The following is a 20,915-nucleotide window of genomic DNA, read 5'->3' on the forward strand; positions in this document are numbered from 1 at the left end:
CACATAAAATTAATAAATATATTTTAAAAGCTTTAAAACTTTATAGCAAACTAGATGCAGCTGAGGAAATAGATAAGTATTCACCCAGATAATCGAGCAGAAGAAATTATTAGGCATGAATGTTCACAAATAAAGGATTATAAGGGCAAAAGTCCAGGAAAGACCTGATCAGCCCAATGGAGAATGTGGACTTCTAACACGTAGGTCATAATATAAGTGTAAGCAAAACAGAAAAGGAATGGAGAACAGGTGTTATTTGTTGAATTCACTACGGAGAAGATTCTAGAGCTGATTAAAAACTCTAAGCCACATTTTCAGGAACCCACTAAATCTTAAGCACTATAAATAAGCCCCGGAGCCAACTCAAGACTGGAAAATGTTAATGACCTTCATAGGAATGGCATTCCTCTCAATAGTAGCAACACAGAAACTGAGACAAAAGTAGAATAACATTTCTTAATGCTAAAACAAAATGAGAACAAACATCCTCTCTAACCTTCCATATGAAACTTTATATCCACTAAATACTGCTATCAATAGTATGGCATAAAAGGGAGATATTTTGAGACAGAATCTGGGAAATCCATTACCAGCAGACATTTTCTAAAATAAAGTTGTAAAAGATACAGTCAGACAGAACTGACTTCAGTTGTATGACTGAGGTTAAGGAAGCAAGAAAGAGAAACAGAACCAATATCGATGTCAGTCTATCTAATGATATAGAAAATTACAATCATGTAGGGTTAAAAACACAAGGTATGATTAAAATGCATGACTACAATATCATCAGCCACTCAGTATTTCGAGTGTTCTAAGATGGCTATACTCTCTGAATAGAATCATATGTATGAAATTAGGACTTTAAAAAGAAAAATAGCGAAGCAATGGAGTACCATTAAAGAATCCAGAGTCCAGGATGGCTGGAAACTGGTAGCTTTGCCATCAGTTAATGGTAAAGCCACTGAAAACCTACTTCTCTGCTATCATGATCTAACTGTAAATAAATATGAGATATTGGAACTAAGTGAAAATTTAAAGTCCTTCACAGGGAATAAAAGCAAAGGAATTCCTGCAGAAGGGAAAAAGGTTCAGTAGTTCTTGAGGTGTTCACCTTCTTCCACTCAATTTTAATCAGTAAACACTTCGCACTTAACTCCCAGCTACCTTTTACATATCTGTTCAAAAATTATTGGTAAATAAAGTCTCATTTAGCTGTGTATTTTCACTTTACCTTTAAAGCTGTTTCTGGGTTTTATTTCACTAGAGTTCACTAGAGGGGTAGTTAGTTGGCTCTGATAGATGATAAGGGGACATTGGAGGGAAGTGGGGTGTGGGCCTTGCTGGAAAACTGTGATTCTTGCTATTCTTATTTTTTTAAATTACCTGAAAATATTACTATCTTCTTATCCTCTCACCATCTCATTTTGCATTCTGTTGCCCGACTTCCTTCTTCCCTTTGTTTCTCCAGGCCAATAATAAACCTGAGATTGAAGCAGCCCTCTTCCTTGACTGGATGCGCCTGGAACCTCAGTCTATGGTATGGCTGCCCGTCTTGCACAGAGTGGCTGCTGCAGAAACTGCCAAGCACCAGGCCAAGTGTAACATCTGCAAGGAGTGTCCAATCATTGGATTCAGGTATTAGAATTAACAGAATAACCTTGTCGTCCTTCACTTTGTCATGACTCCTTTTTTTGCCTCCCATTAGTTTGTTCCTTTCTAAAGTGCAAGAGAAAGTGATGAAGCTAAAGCGTTGACCACTGCTGTCATTCCGCATATCACAGGGTTCTTTCAGTGGGCCTGACTTATTAGGCAGATGTCTCTTTCCACCTTCGCTCTATAGGTTTTTACAACCACATTTTTGGTTGGGCAGGACTGAGTGAGTACCTGTCTCCAAAGAGATTTTTTCTTTCTCAAGGGCATCTGGATGAACAGTACCTCTTCCTTCCTGGAATTAAAACCATTTTACCCTTGTTTTCTTTTTCATGGCCTTTCCTGTTTATAGAAATTCTCCAAGAATCAGTTATAAAATGAATAGTTGATTCTATTCTGGGAAGATTCATCCTGGTAGCTCGGTCTCTTTCTTACTTAGCAGCACTTCTTTTTCTCCTTAAGTAACAACTGTTCCAGGCATCCTAGAACTTTTTTCAGTCTCTTTGAATCTGATTCTCTTCTTTCCATAGCATCCTGTTGAAATTCTAAGGAAATAAATGATATGCAAACAAATGAGATTCACAAAGCAGCTAAAAACAGAAAGCATTTCATATAAATGTAAAGATGAGAGAGAGAGAAAATAGCATACTATCATATTTGTAGTCTTAAAATGACATGGAAAACATTTGATTCCTTCGGAGAAGTAGGAGATTTTTAAATGAACTAACCTAATAATAATTCGAAGTCCTAACTTTGAAATGACTATACATTTTAATATCTGGATAGCTATGAGCTTTTCCAAAGCATATATAAGCAACAGGATTATATACTAGCTATGAGCTTATGCCCCTTCAGAACTCATTTACCAGCTAAAGTAAATTTGTAGTTGTACTTAAATTTTATTTCCTATTTCTTTATTTCAGTGTTGTTGGTTTTTTTAACCATCGGATTTTTTTTCCTTGTGTACCTTCTTTCCTTCTCGCTTTTGGGCAGAATGCTATAGGGACTGCAACACTGGGGGGTGGGGAACTTCAGGTGACTGCATTTAGTTCTTATCTTCCTGAGCCAGCTTCCTGAGCCAGTGGGATTTGTATACAACAGAAGAACAGAAGGAAATTTTATAAAAGAAAAAAAATGCCATGCTTTGGAGGACCTAAGAAAGTCCACCCTTTTAACCTTCAATTCTTTTGCCTTTATCAAATTAGATTATTTCAAGAATCAGCACTTCTCTTTCTTTGTTATCCCCTCTCAAATAATGGTTGACATCTAAAAAAAAGGGGGCGGTAGCTAGCTTTTTACATATGTGACATCAGGAATATGTTTATCTGAATAGATGAATTGACTGAGGCTCTTATCTGAGAAGGCTAAAATCAGGAGTGAAAAAAGTATATAGTATTTTGAGACTGCAGGAAAATGTATCAACCAATATTTATAAATTAGAAATTCTTCCATTTCATTCCATGGTGATGGTGGTGTCATTTTTGGGTAATATGGTGAGGAATTTCTGAAGAAAGAGAAGAGACTGGCCAATTGACATGAAGGTGAATCATGCCAATCAATTATAAAGTATATATTTAAAGGTAGAACATATTTTATTAATTACAGTTTATTCATTTTGTATTCCAGCTGAAACCCCCTCCCCTCCCAATCCCACCCTCTTTCCCTCATTTCCTCCTATGTCCCTCTTCAAGTCCATGGATAGGGGAGGTCCTCCTACCCTTCCATCTGATCCTAGCTTATCTGGTCTCCTCAGAACTGGCTGCATTGTTCTCCTTTGTGGCCTGGCAAGGCTGTTCCCTCATCAGGAGGAGGTGGTCAAAGAGATAGCCACTGAGTTCATGTCAGAGACAGTCCCTGTTCCCCTTACTAGGAAAATCCACTTGTACACTGAGCTGCCATGGGCTACACCTGTGCAGGAGTTCTAAGTTATATCCATAACGGTCCTTGGTTGGAGAAACAGTCTTAGAAAAGACCCCTGTGCCCATATATTTTGTTTCTGTTGCTTTCCTTGTTGAGCTCTTATCCTCCTCAAGTAGAATATTTTTTAATTGAAATTCTCATTTAAATTTCTTATGAGTAGCTTTATTTTTGTAGTTTTTTGGGAATATTTTGTTTCAGAAAACTCTTGTTCCTGTGATCAATAGGCAGCATGCAGTATGTCAGTCTATCACTTCGCACATTCTTTTAAATTTGAGAATTTGGTCTTTAAAAGACCAGGGATTTGCTCATACTATTCTATTTAATTTTAAAGAGTTCCAGTATAGTTTAAATAAGAGTTGATTTTTTTTAATTCTTTCTTTCATATGTTTATGGGATAATCATTCTACCAAAATGCCTCTCAGGGAGAGGCACTGGAAAAGTTAATCACTTAATGTGTGGCAACAAATGAATACTGCTTTCTGTTTCTACAATCAACAGTGTGGTAGAGAGTTTCTTAGAGTGTTGTTTGTAGAAGTACATAAGTGTTTGTTTCTGTTCTTTATCAGGTACAGAAGTCTAAAGCACTTTAATTATGACATTTGCCAAAGCTGCTTTTTTTCTGGCCGGGTTGCAAAAGGACATAAAATGCACTACCCCATGGTAGAGTATTGTACTCCGGTAAGTTATTGTCCTCTGGATATGAGTTCTTTTACATGAGTTGAATTGTAGATTTGGATATTTCAATGTGTACTGTCTTTTTTTTTAAGGATCTACCACCTTATCACCTTATGCCTATACCCAGGCAGGTCCTGATACACATCAGAGAAAACTGGTACTCAGTATCTCTGAATGAATGTATACATTTTTCACTTTTAGCATGGTTGTAAGAAGGACATCTCATCACATAACCTTAGCAATTATATAGAGAAGACCCGTGGCATGGGGCATGATGAGTTTGTAGGAGAGTAGTATGTGTATTTCTCGAAATGCATAACATAAAACCTTCTTTCACTTTTGTTCACTTTTTAGCTTACTGGCATTTTAACTGACACATGAAAAATATGTTTTATATGGCCATAATTATATTGTGCCCGAATCGTGATACCCCAAAAGACCAGCACCAGGAGTTGAGTCCATTGCAAAACACATGAGGATCTTTTTATTACAAATTATTACAAGCTGCAGCTTGGGCTCACACCCCCCACCACAGAAGTCGTGAGAGCCGAGAGCCCTGTGTTCCAGTTGGTTGGGTGATTTAAAGATTCTGGTCCCTCCCAGCATGCCCAAAGCAGGAGGGACTACTGCCTGGCAAGCTTCTATTGGTCGAAATGCAATTGGAATGTTGCCTTTTGAATTGATTGGCTATAGGAAAGTCCCCAAACCATTAATGATCTGGTGTCCTTCCCTAGGGGCATGGGCCAGTTTCCTAGCAACTTTATCTCTATTGGGCAGGAATAGAATGCAGTAAGACTAGTTCTTCCCCTCAGGGCATTAAGACTGGACATATCTCCACCCAGCTAGCCATAGATGAGGCCTGTGCTTTAAACTTTAAAATAATAGCAACTGATTTTTAATCTTTTGGTCTCTCAATTTACATGATAAGTAAGCACTTACCTTTTAAAGTGCTTTATAGTGTAATAGGTATTGTTATTTGTATCCCTCTCTGACAGGTGAGGACTGTAGTCCTGAGGTTAAATATTTGCCCATGTGTTCATAAGTAAAAAGTGGAGAAACTTCTAACATGTCTGAATAAAACAATCAGTAGCTATTATGCTTTGGAAAAAGCCCTCTTGAGATGGTTTGGTGATTATACTGAGACACAGAAACTCTATGTAAGTGCTCCTGGGAGCTTATACTTCATGTATACACTCAGGCCCTAGCCTCAGTTTTATAAACCAAAATCTATATTTTAGAAAGATTTACAGGACTTTGCTCTGCTTACGAGCATCATTTTAATCCATCACCAGGTTATCCTTTTAAGTTTTTAAATATTTTCCTCACTATCCCTCCTCTTACATAGGTTGGAGAGTGCATAATGCTATGAATTGCCTGATATGTAGTTTGTGAACTCTGATATTAATGCCAGCTAAGTAGCCTTAAGTCTTCTATAAACCATCATTCATCAAGTAGCCAGGTGGCCTGAATGCTTCCTTTATTGCCCTTATTAATTTTTCTTATTTTTGTGTGTTTATATGTGCTTTGTACTGTATGTGTGAAGGCCAGAAGTTAAAGACTGGTGACTTTATCTTTACGGTAATTTTTTTTTAACCAAATGAAAAGTTGTATTTATTTACTTTTTTCTTGAGATAGTTTTTTTTTCTTTATTAATTACAGTTTATTCACTTTGTATACCCCCTGTGGTTCCCTCCTTCCTCCCATCCCAATCCCTCCTTTCCTCCACCCTCTGCATGCGTGCCTGTCCCCAAGTCCACTGATAGGGGAGGACTTTTTTTCCTTCCTTCTGATCCTAGTCAATTAGGTATCATCAAGAGTGGCTGTGTTGTCTTCTTCTGTGGCCTGGTAATGCTGCTTCCCCCTCAGGGAGAGGTAATTAAAGAGCAGGCCAACTTTACGCTATTTTTATGAGACGCAGTCTCTTCCAGGATCCAGAAATCACAGTTTGACTACATAGTCTGGTACATGATATAAAGGGATCTACCTGTTTCTGTCTTTCCTAGTGCTAGGGTTACAAATAGGTACCACTATGCCTGGCTTTTTTTGTGGCTGCTGGGACTCCAAACTCATGCTCATGTGGCAAGCATTTTGCCAACTGAGCTGTCTCCTCAGCCTGTAATGTCCCTTTTTTACTGCTGATACATGCTTTATAGATACCAGCAACTCACCTAAGTTAGTACAGTTCGATTTCACCGCCTTGGCACATATTTCCCATATTCTCCTTGGTTATGACCCACGTGTCATGAAGATGAAGATCTGGTGGCCATTTGTTTTGAAACAGCACTCTCCTAAAGGTGATGTCATTATGGTTTTTATTTTAGACTACATCTGGAGAAGATGTTCGTGACTTTGCCAAGGTACTAAAAAACAAATTTCGAACCAAAAGGTATTTTGCGAAGCATCCTCGAATGGGCTACCTGCCGGTGCAAACTGTGTTAGAAGGGGACAACATGGAAACGTGAGTAATGGCGGAAGCAAAGCAGACTTTCCTTTGCTATATAGTTGAACTCTTCCCAGCCAAATGCCCTCCTTCACTCCCAAACGCAAACAGTCTCTTAAGTGTCTCTCCTTCTTTGGTTTTACTTTGGAAAAAATACAAATAAGCTGATGTTCAATTATATTTTCCCTTGATAATTATCTTCTCCAAAAGTCAAACTTGATATTACGGGAAGGAAAAAGAATACTATGATGACACATTGCCTTTTAAGACTTTTAAGAACTATGGAACTGTTTACAGCTGAGTGATGACAAAATTTCAGTTTGAATTCCTTCCATCATAAATCAGTGGACATGTGTCTTTTTCTATCTAATTGTGTGGTCATATCTCATCACTTTTTTCCACTTGAGAGACATATCCAGTCACAGGAAATGCCTTCACAGTAAGTAGAAATGAGCCTACTGGTTAACCAGATGATGTCTTTACCTACTTTAAACTTACTTCTTATATTTTGCTGTATGTTAATGACAGTCACATAGTTACTTGTTTCGCTTTTCATTCACTTTTCACTTTTGTTTGGCTGTTGCTTTTCATGATTCATATCTAATTTAGTTGGATTTTATTTATTTGTTTTCACCTTTCAATTATTTTTGTTGCTGCTCAGTTCGCTTCTGTCTCTTCAACACTTCATGTTTTGTTTTGCAGTCCCGTTACTCTGATCAACTTCTGGCCAGTAGAATCTGCGTGAGTACTTTTGCTAAGGGTACTGCTACCACTAACATTTGCTAGCTTGATTTATTTATCCATTTGTGTGTTTACTTTTCTTGGTTTTGCTTAAAGACATTTAAATTTCCTGTCTTTTTCCCCCTTCTCTGATTAAAGCTTTGAGAGTACATCTATCACTGATACAAACACTCTGGGTAGGACTTCAGGTAGCTTTGCTGTAGTTCTCTCCACAAGAAATCCTGACTTGAGTTCTAATAAAAATGAAAAGAATTTTGCAAGTTTTAGCTGTCTTCCTGGAATACATGATTATATTTTAGATATTCTTTCTAATAGAGGCAATAAAGAAACTTTTGCTTCAATAATACCACTTCAAAGCCATATTTCTTTAGATGTAATATACAAAGACCTTCAGAAGGGTGAATGGTGTGTTCCTTAGAAGCACTTATAGATGGACTGCTAAAAATCAAGAGGGTCTACTTCAGAGTATGACACTGAGTTTGGTAGACTAATTTCAGTGTAGTGTGTGGATGTTTTTTTAGAAATAGGTTAAGCTATGCTGCTTGACAAATTTTCACTAATGTGTACCTCTGACTTTGGGCCTGACCTCGTTTTTATATCCTCTCTAAAATCTTCAGTTCATAAACAGTTATGCCTTTAAGCAAAGAGGGAGTTTACTATGGTCTGATGTTACTTCTGGTGTTTATTAATACTAGTAATATTAAATAATAATACAAAAATTATTTGTTTCAATTTATACTGTTAGAAAACTATTTTGGAGCTAGGTATTGTAGTAAGCACAACTAGACCTAGCTATTTAAGAGGCTGAAGCAAGAGTATTTATTGCTTTAGTGAGCCCAGGAGTTTGAGACCATCTTGAGTAATATAGTGAGACCGATTTCAACAATAAAATCAATATGATCTTTCAGAGATCTTTGATGTATACATTAGCAAAAGTATATGCCTGTATAAAAGTTATATAGTATTTTTGTAAATGTTTTAGTGTTTTATAGTATACTTTATCAAATTGCTTAAAGTTTGATGCTCTGTCGTATATCAAGAGGTAATTACCTAACTTGAAAGAATGGCTTATATAAACATTTAATTTATTAAATTATCTCACCATATAACTTAAATGAAAAAAAATGTAGAGGTATTAATTGAGATTAATTAATTTTTATTAGTTAAAGAAATATATACAGTTTTAATTGAGATGCATTTTGGAATTTTATTAACCAAAGGAAGTAGAAGACTTTTTTTTTCCTTTTTATCCCCACATTATTGTTCCATTTAATTTTGAGATACTATATTCACAAAGAGCGCATTGCCTCTTCTCTTTATTTCGAGTGCTTAAACAACTTGAGAATTTACTGTATACAGTTATTTCTTTCAATGATGGTAACTATCTTCCCCAACCTGGGTAATCTGTTTCTAGAAGTTGGAAGCGTTCAGAAATAAGAAGTTTTGAAATTTGATCTACTGAAGTCCTGAGATGGCAATGTAGATAGATTACTCTCTGTTAGAGGAAGTTTAAGCAGGGAAGAAGTCTGAAGGATGAGGATTCAGAAGAAAAAAAATTTTTGGCCAAAAGTTACAGGGACCAGTTCCTTGAAAGGAAAGAAAAGTGAAGGCACAATATAAGTTAGTGAGAAATTATCATCATAGTCAGGTAAATTGACTTATTTTAGGTAGAGGGTGTTTGTCTTTCTTAAACTATAAACTGCTTAAGAAAACAATAACATTCTCCATTAAAATATCTTTTCTAACAACTAAAACATACTCTTATGTTGCATTTTTATGAAAAGTTGGCTAGATTACTCTGAAAGAGTGGGAAGTTCTAATTTAGAGAGAGAAAGCAAACCCAGCAGGCTAGTCTGTACTTTGTTACTGTAATTTTATTAGTTTTTACTCGTAATTTTCTAGTGTAATAGATAAATCTATTATAAAGCTGTTCTATTCAAGTAGAAGAATTAGGTGCTATCATGTTTTATTTTATAAAACATTATTTGATAGTAGCAAATCCTATGATAATGGTATTATTTAATCTGTTTAATGTGGGAAACAGACTTGGAAAGCTTCCAAAGATACAGATTTTTTTTCTTAGAGAAAATCCTTGTTTCCGTGTATCTGTCATATTACTTTAAATTGAATCTAGAATGGGCCTTTCATTTTGTTTACCCATAAGCAAGACAGGCTAGAAATGTTCTTGGAGCTCCTCTGCTTTCTAATGTAAGTGAATGAGAACTTACCCATGGAATTTCCACAAGAGACAAAATGGTGGTGTGCAAGATGGCATTGGCCAAATGGATTCTTAGGGATCATTGGCAACAATCTTATTTGGTATATTGTTCTGTATTTACAAAGCAGGAAGTAGGAGCCATATTATCTTTGTTTGGAAGTGTTTTTGGAGGCTTTATACTTAAGTCTTATTTTCGTTGTAATATTTACTACTTCATGCTTTTGAAAATTTTCTCTGACCAGCATTCTTTTGACTTGTTTTCTGGTTTAGTAAGTGCTTCTTGTACTTTTTCAGAATTCTAATTATTACAAGTTCTTATACTTGTGCACGCTGCACTGGGTGCTATATACATTAATAGAAAAATAATATGAAATTATCCTTGAGCTTAAGAATTATAGCTTTTGAATCAGACTTTTGTGTAAGACTGTACTAAAGTACTTTCAATTTATATGCCTACTCCTTCTGGTATACTTTCCCTCTAAGGTCTTGTGCTTGCTTTTTTTTTTTATGTATACTGCCACTGTCACAACTATTCTAATGGAAAATACTACTAATATATTTTCCTTGATGGTCAGCTTTAACTTATAGAACTATATAATTGAAAGACTGCTCTATTTCAGAAGATACTTAGAAACCAAACAATACAAGTATTAAATTGTCTTTACTTGAAGTGAAGATTTCAAAACAAACCTTCGCAACTTTCTAGTAATAGACGATTATAAATGTTTTTTAAATGAGCAGATCAACTCTCCAAACATGTACTGAAGATTCACATGGGACTCTTTGGGCTTGTGTATTAAATTGAATAGTCTCTTTTTTTTTCACATGAAGATGTTAACATATTTTACACTTGACCTAGGCAATACTGGTTTCATATTTTACACTTGACTTATACAATATGATAATACCTTTATCTCTCAAGGAAGGCTTCCAGTTACCTTGTTGTTTGTTTTAGTCTTTTGTGATTTTCTTACCACAATGTTTCTTTGTTAAAAAAATAGAAATTTCAAGTACATTTTTCGTGCAAGCCTAGCAATAGGTATCCATTCATTATATATATATATATATATATATATATATATATATTTATATATATATATAATTATATATATATATATATATATATATATTGAAAATCAAACATTTTCCTCTTCATGGCAGACAGAATCCTTGAATGTCGTTTGGGTATTAAAGAAGAGGCCTCACTGAGTATGGTACTGCTGAATTTTGAGTTCATGCATTTCTTTACCTAAGTCCTTTCTGTGTCAGGATAGAGGTGGAAGAGACCTTTTATTATATTCCAATAAAACAAAAAGCACAAGTCCAAGCTATTTTGGAACATTTTTTGGTAAGGTTAATCAAAAAGATATAAAAATTTCCGAAATAACCAATAGATCAGATATGAAGTAAGAAAAAAAGTTAACCCTATCAAAAATTCTAGACTATCCAGTGAAGAAAATGTGTTTTTATTTCTCTTCTAGAGCATTCATGCTCATTCTTTCCTCTGGTTTTCCCATCTACAGTTAGAGATACTCTAACATTATCAAGAATTATTGCAGATACAGTTATTCTTTTTAAAATGTTTATATGATGTTGAGTCATTCTATTATTTTTAGAAAATACGAGCATAATATTGCTATTAAATTAGTAGATAAATTCCGTCTGTCAGCATTTTAATACACGGAATTTTAAGAAGTACTAGAATGAAGTGGCTACTTTGGAACTAAAATTGTTGACTGTAAATGTACTAAGGAAACATAGTTTCTGTTCAACCAAAAGATACTAATCAATGTCGTAAATGTGTATAATTATTTGCACTTTTCAACCACATACTACTAAGACAACCTCAGAACTCTAATATATGAAAATTTATAAGCTAAAAAAGTATAATGCTACATAGACTTTATCCCCATAACTTTTGTGTAATTGAAACATTCTAGAGAAGTTTTTCTTTTATCTTTATGGCTTTTAAAAAACACATAAATCATCTCTCAAACCTTGATTTAAAATACTTGATGCTGTCTTATATATAGGAGCACCTACGTGTTCATTATCCATAGACTTGGAGGAAAGTTTTTCTAGGCCATGTATATGATATAAGTGTGTGGTGGGTTCTTTTTCTCCATTAATGGGTGGTATCTATGACTAATCACATTTTCTGCCTTATAGGCCTGCCTCGTCCCCCCAGCTTTCACACGATGATACTCATTCACGCATTGAACATTATGCTAGCAGGTATGAGACTAGTTGAATGCCAGGCAAATATTGATTGAAATAACTAACCAAGGAAAGCTAACCTATAATAATTTTAAACAAATATTTTCTTTCTTCGTCAGTCCTTTTGACTTCTACTAATCAACTTGCCCCTTAACGTGCATGCCATTCTACTGCATGTAGGTTCGGAACACCAAAAACAGCATGGGTCCAGAACATTTTTATTTAACCCTGGCCTTTTAACATTTCCAGTAGCTTTGTTGCATTTTATATTCTGAACACGTTTTCTAATTTAGCTTAAAAGCCTTCTAACCTCATTAGAATACTACTAGATTAGATATTAATCTGTGGAGAAATAATAATGTGTTACCTAAACAATGTGAAAGCACTGGCCTTTCATTTGTGTTTCATTTAGATGATGTACTTCAAGAAGATAACTTTCTAAACGCTTGGACCTTTCTGTACCACCTTCTTCATATTTGAGATAACTTTTATACCTAAACACTGAGCTACTATTCATATCTTTTGCTTATTAAATAACTCTGTTCAACTTGTTCTGGTTGTCGAAGACTTTATTATTAAGTGGTGGCAAAACACGTAATATGCTTACTGTGAGTTCATTCTTTATCAACATCCCGACTACTGGACATGCTCATCAGTTGTGGCAAGCATTAACTAGCTCTATACGTCTATCATTAGTGGAAGACATTGATTGTCTTAAAAGACAAGGGCTAGTGTAAGGTGTGGATTTGCTCATAGGAAAGATTTTCTTCTAAAAACAAAGACCTGTTCTTAGTGAAAGGAAGATTGACCTGGGGGAGGAGGAAATCCCAAATAAAACAGCAACAAAATAGACCTTCCCATCATTTTTACATTAAAAATGCAAAACTACTAACTAGCTACTTCAACTGCTTGAAACAACACGCACATCCTTTAATTTGAAGGATTTCTTTCTCCACTTGTCATGAGTTATTCTTTAGTTTTCAGCAATGTTCACTTAGGTCTTGAATAGATTCTAAGAAGTCACATAAGTTTTAATGAGCTTTTACGTTTTTTATCAGGCTAGCAGAAATGGAAAACAGCAATGGATCTTATCTAAATGATAGCATCTCTCCTAATGAGAGCATGTAAGTATCCCATCTCTTTTTACAAAATGTTCCTGATGATGAAATTGCTTTGAGGGACTTAGAGGTAGGATAGTACAGGACATAGGAATTAGCATCATATTCGTTTAGTCTTTCAAAGAGCCATTCATTGACTTTTTTCTTTAATTCTTTACATCCTGGCACAGAATGAGCTCATAAAAAAAAAGCTTTTGCCCTATTTACATTTATTTAATATCATAGGATTACAAATTGCTAAGCCTAAACACTTAATATCACTTCGAGCACACTGGAATAAAGAATAAGATGATAGTTTAAAGTAATAACTAAGTAGAATTTCCTCTACTCATGGGAAGTGGAAATAAGATCTTGATGTAGAATTGCTGTTCCCATATACTGTTAGGTTGGCAATTTTCTTCATTGGATTGCTGTGGTTTAGCATTATTACAAGGAACATATAGTATGGCAGACTTGTGAAGGGTTCCCAGATGAGGGAAGACAAATGCAGGTCTCAGTTTGTCAGTGGGGAGATAATTCAGCTTGCTCAGACTGTAAAAGGGAGATATATTACTTTATAAATGGCTAAGAACCTACTTGGCCCTAAAACAGATGCATTATCAACAAGTTAGGGCAGTGCTCATAAAACACAGAGCAGCATTACCATGACCCACGTAGATGCTGACTAGGTAGGGAGAGGAGTGAGTGTATGGAGGAAATAGAGGATCCACTAACTGAATAAATAACATAGAGAATAGAAATGTGCAGTGATGCTTTTAGTTAGATAAGACATGGTAAGATAAGGCTTCACTCTTATTGTGGAGAATAGATGAATGGAAGCATGGGAAAGCTAACCTATGTAGTTTAAGTGGGAATCCAGAGTCTTTGCTCAGGTTAGAAAAGGGCCTTCATAAGGATTAAACCAAAGGAAATTGTATAAAAATAGAATTTCTACATAATTATCTAATACCATATCACTAGTGTATAGAGATCAGTGTAATGAGAGAGAACTCAACATTCAGCCATTTATTTCAAACAAATATACTTTTCCAATTAAAGCTGTGATGCCATAATGTGATCTTCCATCAGGAAGTGAGTAGCTAAAAAACCAACTCAATATATAGGTTTGAATAATTTGCTGCTTTGGCTCCCTCATTTTGATATTAGATGTTCTAACACTTTCACATTAATTCAGATTATAGCTATATGACAGTCTCTGGCAAACATGGACTACCAAAGAGAATAGTAAGGAAAGCTTAATTACAGTTATAGGTTACAGTTAAATATGGGAAGCCCTAGAAATAAAATTTTAGAACATGAGGAAGGGAATAATAAATTAAGCATTTAATGAAGCCTGGATTGTTTTATTTTACAACAAAATTCAGCTTTAGCTCATTCTGAGGACATGCAATCCATTTTACTCTGTTGTGTGACAAAATAATCATATTATTTAGGAGCAGTTTTGATGGATCAGCTGATTTTATTTAAGTTATTTTAAGGTCAGTAATAATGGTAATAGTCATTATTATCATTATTTTTGTGATGATATGATCTCTGGGCCTTATGCATGCTAGGCAAGTACTCACCCACTGAGATGTATCCCAGCCCTCCAATAATTAGTTAATTTATCATATCTCTACCACTTATCTGGTTTCATGGGCCAAAAATAGAAATCTTGAGGACATTTTTCTAAAGACCTGATACTTTAAAACTGAAGATTTGGTGGTTAGGGCATGCTAGGCATAAAGGCACATACCAGTAATCCCAGCCCTCAGGAGGCCGAGGTAGAAAGAAGTCTGTGAGTTTGATGCCAGCCTGGGCTACACAGAAATCTTCTCTTGAAAAACAAAATTAAATCAGATAGACATTGGAAGTAAGAGAAGACAAGGAACAGGACAGGAGCTTTCCATAGAGGACCTCTGAAAGACTCTACCCACTAGGGTATTGAAGGAGATACTAAGACTCATAGCCAAACTTTGGGCAGACTTCCAGAAAATGTATGGAAGCAGAGGGGAAAAGAAAGACTTGGAGAGGACAGGAACTCCACAAGGAGAACAACAGAGCCAAAATACCTGACCCACACAGCCCTTCAGAGACCGATACTCCAACTAAGTAACATGTGGAGAAGACCTAGAATTTGTGTTCAAAGGAAACCCATAGGTAGCTCAATTTCCAAGTGGGTGCCCTCGTAATGAGAACATAGCTGTCTCTGACATGAACTCAGTGGTTTGCTCTTTGCTTACCTCCCCCTGGGGGCTGCAACCTTGTCAGGCCACAGAGGAAGATGATGTAGCCAGCCTTGATGAGATCTGATAGGTTAAGGTCAGATAGAAGGGTAGGGGGTCCTTCCCTATCAGGAGACTATGGAATGGAATAGAGGGAGAAGAGGGAGAGTGGGTGGGAATCGAGGAGATGAATGAGGGGCGTGCAGCTGGGATAAAAAGTGAATAAATTTTAATAAATAAATATATAAATAAAATTAAATTTAAAAATAAGTATGCAAAAGGGAGTAGGCAAGCATCATCTGAATGAAATGTAACCAGAAGCAAAGAACTTTACTCTCATTAAGAAGAAAACGAAGTTCCTGTAACTTGGAGGTAAAGTGGAGTTTTTGAAAATGTAGAGTACTTCATTCTAAAATTAATTTCTCCTCAGTGTTACTAGAAAGTTTCTACTTTCCAGGAGACTGCAGCTGCCTCCCAGAATTTGCCAGTCTCTCCCCTCCCCCAAGTAAATAATGCTTTAGATTTAGTGAGGAATGAGTTTTTCTTGTCTTCTTTTAGTCAGGCAACTTAATGTCTTGACATACACCCCTGCAATTTTTTGTGTTTTTATCTACACAGTAATCAAAACAACCATTTATCCAAAGGTTAATTATTGTTATCATCCCACCTCTGAGACCTATAGGTTAAAATTAGCTGGCTGAAGCAGCACTTTCCGATTCTTGCCGTGCACTTAAGATAATATTTACTGTTTTACAAACTACATAGCCTTCCTTCCTGCCCAATCAGTATAAATAGCATGGCTAATGAACAGAATATCTTGACAGGCTTAGTAGCAAAAGCATTAAATGCACATTGTTATATTTTTAATATTTATTAGTTAATAACAGGCTAACCTGTTAATATATACTTCCAATATTTCTGTAATTCTACCTTTCACCTATCTGTTAAAATAGGCCAGTGAGTTTCATGTGGATTTTTGACAATGAAACACTTTAAATTGTCCATCAATTGAATAGTAGACCACAACTCAAAAATTACCTAAATGTCTTTAGAATAGGGGAACAAAAGGTCTGACTAATTGTTGAGAGCAATGAAACGTTTCTGTTTTCAAATACACACCTGAGTCCCTGACCCAAAAATTAAATAAAAGGGGTGGAAAAACCAAAACCTTTGATTTTATTTTCCAGAGATGATGAACATTTGTTAATCCAGCATTACTGCCAAAGTTTGAACCAGGACTCCCCCATGAGCCAGCCTCGTAGTCCTGCCCAGATCTTGATTTCCTTAGAGAGTGAGGAAAGAGGGGAGCTAGAGAGAATCCTAGCAGATCTTGAGGAAGAAAACAGGTGAGTTTTCTTTGTAGCTTTGTCATTGGTAAGCAGAGTGCATAAGCTTGCACACAGAGAAAAGTGTCAGGAGTCTTTATTTAGTCATTTGATGTCTAACTGTTTGCTAAAATAATCTGTTTAGCTCCTTTTGCAGATTCACTTTTGTTTTGTCTGAAAGAAGAAACTGAGTGCCATATAGCATGATTAAAAACTCCTATTTTAGTTGTAAAGGGATTAATGCTAGTGGGGGTATTGGGTTTGTTGCATGTGTTTGATAGGTTTTGATATATATGTATTTGAGAATAGAATTTAAGAAAAAAGGCAAGTAATTTCAATTATGGTTATATAAATTTTACATGTGTTTGAAAATATTACCACAAACATTTTAAAGAAATAGATTCACTGACTTGATCATTTTTGGGAACAATACTTCCTCTTATTTTTCATCATCGAAAACATAAGTTAGTACTTTTGTTCATTTTCATAGTAGATTAGGTAGACAATTCAAGTTGTTAGTTTTCACCTATAAAAGAAAAGTTCAATGTGAAAACATCAGAAATGGAAAAGCAAAAAAAAAAAAAAAATCATCATGGCTACAGAGCAGAAAAAAATTGCAAGAATCTGTATTATTGTGTGGTGTCAGAATAACACAAATCATTGTTCTTTTCCTTTTGTATTACATTTACTATGTAGCAGGTACCTTGGCTAGGGAACTTTTCCACGCAATCACCTGTAATAATAGGTTAGCCTTCTACAGACAGTGACAGGCAAGTCTTTAAAGACCAGACTGTTCAAATCTGTTTCTCTTAAGTACTTTTGGTTAGCCCAAGGCAGCAAGACCTCTTAATCTAGAAAACACACTGTTTGGGGACCACTTCCCTGAGGGAGAATGTCACCTCAGCATAAAATGGCAGACTGTCATTCATCTCATACCTTCTGCTGCCATTACTAGCCTTGCAGCTCTTAGTACCCATAACCTTTGGCCCTAGCTCTTTATCAAGTTGGCTTCCCATTAGCTCCTTGCCCATTTTCCCAACAAATCTTTGGCTCTGACTGATTAGTTGTATATCTTTCCAGAACCAAGACCTATCACGACATTCTTACTTTATCGGATTTCTGAATCTTGAAAGAACACCCAACTTCGATGCAGGACATTCAAATCTTCCACCGTTTTCTCTTAACTTGTTTTTATCAACTTCATCTTCTGTACTGATCATGCTGTTGTACCCAGTATTTTTATCTTGTTTTCATCTACTTTCTCGGTCACATTCAAGCTTGCTCTTAGGCTATATCACTTTAGTCTTTGCTCAGAGAAGTCCTTGACAGTTTGCCCCTTTATCCTTTATCCTTTATTGTCTGTACCTCCTTCAAATGCATTGTGCCCATTGCATGATCAACATCTTATTTCTATAGTTCTACCTACCACAATTATAATGTTTCACTACTCAAGAAGTGTTTGGTTAAATATATGTATGTATATATGTGTGTACATGTATATATACATATATGTCATGTTTAAATAGTATAAACATGAGAATATAGCAAGATCACATAATGACCTCCAAAGATATAATACTGTACATTTGTAGAGAGAAGATTAATAACTTTGTTTTCTTAGCTGTATTTGTAAAAGTAAGGGAGGTCCCCTTCTTCCTTCTGATCTTAGTCTATCAGATTTCATCAAGAGTGGCTGAATTGTCATCTTCTGTGACCTGGTAAAGATGCTCCCCCCTCAGGGGGAGGTGATCAAAGTGCAGGCCAATCAGTTCATATCAAGGCAGTCCCTCTTCCCATTACTATGGAACCCACTTGGACACTGAACTGACATGGGCTACATCTGTGCAGGGGTTCTAGGTTATCTCCATGCATGGTACTTGGTTGGAGTATGAGTCTCTGGAGAAAACCCTGTGTTCAAATTTTCTGGTTCTGCTGCTCTCCTTGTGGAGTTTCTGTCCTCTCTAGATCTTACTATTTCCCTCTTCTTTCATAAGATTCCATGCACTCTGCCCAACAGTTGGCCATAAGTCTCAGCATCTGCTTTGACAGTCTGCAGGGCAGAGCCTTTCAGAGGCCCTCTGTGGCAGGTTCCTAACTTGTTTCTTGTTTTCTTCGTCTTCTGATGTCCATCCTCTTTTCCTTTCAGGATGGGGATTGAGCATTTTAGTCAGGAGGGGCAGGTGTGAAGAAGGGGGAGGGAAGGTGGAAGGGGTGGGGGGAAGGGTTTATGGGAGGATACAGAGTGAATAAAGTGTAATTAATAAAAGTTAAAGAAAAAAATAAAAAAAAGAACATTCAAGAAGCAGGGCAAAGATATGGGAGGAACAACTGTGACAATATGAAATATTATGACTTGTGAAATATTTGTATTACCATTTCACTTGTTAAATTTCAGGGAGGTGGTTGTGGTTTTTTTGTTTGTTTGTTTTGTTTTTTGTTTCCTTTTTATAATGGCTCAAATATCCTAGTATGAGAAAAATAACATGGAAAATTATTCATTTCATTTTCTTCTTTGAGAAATGAATGATCCATTTTACTAAACAAAAAAAGTATAAATGTAAACCACTTTTTTTTAACCTCTTCTATTTTATTGGGAGCTGTCACTGATAATTAATAATAACAATTTATGGCCATTCATATTAAATTTTTATCAAAGTCACATGGGAGGAAAACATTGGGATTTTTTTTTATAAATACAATTTATTGTTGCTGAAGAGTAAGTCGAATTTTAGCATATGAACAATACTGTTGTTTAATAAACCTTTTAGCTCATTAGTTAGGACCCATATCTTGTTGGTGTGTTTGAACATGTTTCCTCAATGCCATGGTAACCAAGTCAGTGAGTTTTGGGAAAGAATACTGATAACACTGATTTATGTATCATCTTATCATTTTTAGTGCACTGTTTCTGGTACTGGGGACTGAATCCATGACCTCATGTATGCTAAGAACCCCACTCTACCACTGAGAAACACTGCCAGCTTCTTATCTTGAAAGCACTTTAATATATTTTAGATCATTTAATCTTTCTAAAAGCTGTACAAAGAACTACTCATCACCTTTCTTTAGATGAGAAAGCACAGGCTGAGAGAAGTTCAAATACCTTGCCCCAGATTTCACAGCCAGCAAGTGGTAGACATAAATTCATACTGGGTTTATTTTTTCACATTGAAAATAGCCAACTCTACCTTGGATCAAAGAAAAGAGTCATTCTGTGTATGTCGTCTACATAGAAATATGGTTTATTCCTCAGAATATGCCTTACCTTGAGAGAATGTTTGCAAAGAACAAATGACCCGTAATAAACCAATTCAACCACTTTACCTTGAAATATATCCAGGATTGTCACCGAAAATGGGATGCTTTGTTCTCTGAAAGAAAGGTTGTATAGTAGGGATACTAAGTGCTCCAAAAGAAGGCCTTTGTCATTATGTGAATCTTTCTGGGGGTTATCTTCAAAATGTCACAAGAAGCCTTTTCTTTCTTCTTCTACTTAGCTCTATTTTCACCTCCTACTGAAATCCTGAAGAAATGTCTCTCCAGAGCCCCCTCCTGGGAACAGCCTGCCCCTGCCTCATTTACCTTCTGTCCTCTGTTGTCTTAGAGCTTGTATGAGAGATTCAGGACCATACTGCTTCTATGTCCTTTGAATTGGGTATTGCTTTAAAAGACTTTAATTTATCATTTCCTTCCCTAAGAAAACCTGAGAAATCACTAGATGCCTTTTCTGTGTGCCTGCCAGCTTGGATATTTCCCAAGATAGAAGTAGGCTACAAAAATGGCAAGTATGAGCCAACTTGTAGAGAAAATGGGGAAGGATATTTAAAAGGAAGATTGTATTAAATGCTTTGGATGTAGACTTTTAATAGATCTAAATATCTGTAGATTTAGCACATATTCATGGATATTTTATGTCCTTATCCTAGAAATGTGAATTATGCCAAATTACAGTTAGCAAAGGAGAGTCCCAATTCCTGACTATATATGTTGTAAAATTCTATTAATTATTCTTATTCACAGCTTTCTTGGCCCAAAGCCTTGGGAAAAAACAAGGTGGTTATTCTAGACATGTCTTGGTGATATCTTTTCTCTGCCATTAAAATTCTTTTTGTCCCATTCTTTATACATAACATTCAGTAAATATTTGTTGAATAACTTAATGAATAAATGAATTGATCTGGGTCCAAATAGATTTGGTTTTAAAATGCATGTGGTTTTAAAAACAAATATTTAACAAATGTAATTCCATTGGGGAAAACATTAAATTGAGCTTTTATTATTTTTTTTTCTGTTAACCTTTCAAAATATTAGCCCTGCCTTGATTAGTACCAAGTATTGCTTTGTCATAAACTTAGAATTAATATATATATATATATATATATATATATATATATATATATATATATA

The 20,915-nt window shown here is 35.6% G+C and overlaps 1 protein-coding gene across 5 annotated transcripts in view; it reads left to right on the plus strand.

Moving 5' to 3' along the window:
• Dmd (dystrophin) overlaps positions 1-20,915 on the plus strand; it is a 1,523,318-nt gene that overhangs the window by 1,440,616 nt on the left and 61,787 nt on the right. For 2 of the 5 annotated variants that reach the window (XM_055607916.1, XM_055607919.1), the window contains 7 exons: positions 1,469-1,635; positions 4,137-4,248; positions 6,567-6,703; positions 7,388-7,426; positions 11,814-11,879; positions 12,920-12,985; positions 16,371-16,529. In XM_055607916.1, coding sequence (XP_055463891.1) covers positions 1,469-1,635; positions 4,137-4,248; positions 6,567-6,703; positions 7,388-7,426; positions 11,814-11,879; positions 12,920-12,985; positions 16,371-16,529 — 746 coding nt within the window. The remainder of the gene's footprint in view (positions 1-1,468; positions 1,636-4,136; positions 4,249-6,566; positions 6,704-7,387; positions 7,427-11,813; positions 11,880-12,919; positions 12,986-16,370; positions 16,530-20,915) is intronic. The other 3 variants (XM_055607917.1, XM_055607920.1, XM_055607918.1) reach the window with 2 other exon arrangements.

The sequence above is a fragment of the Psammomys obesus genome, unplaced genomic scaffold, assembly GCF_907164565.1.
Source record: "Psammomys obesus unplaced genomic scaffold, mPsaObe1.curated_primary_1811, whole genome shotgun sequence".
NCBI lineage: Eukaryota > Metazoa > Chordata > Mammalia > Rodentia > Muridae > Psammomys > Psammomys obesus.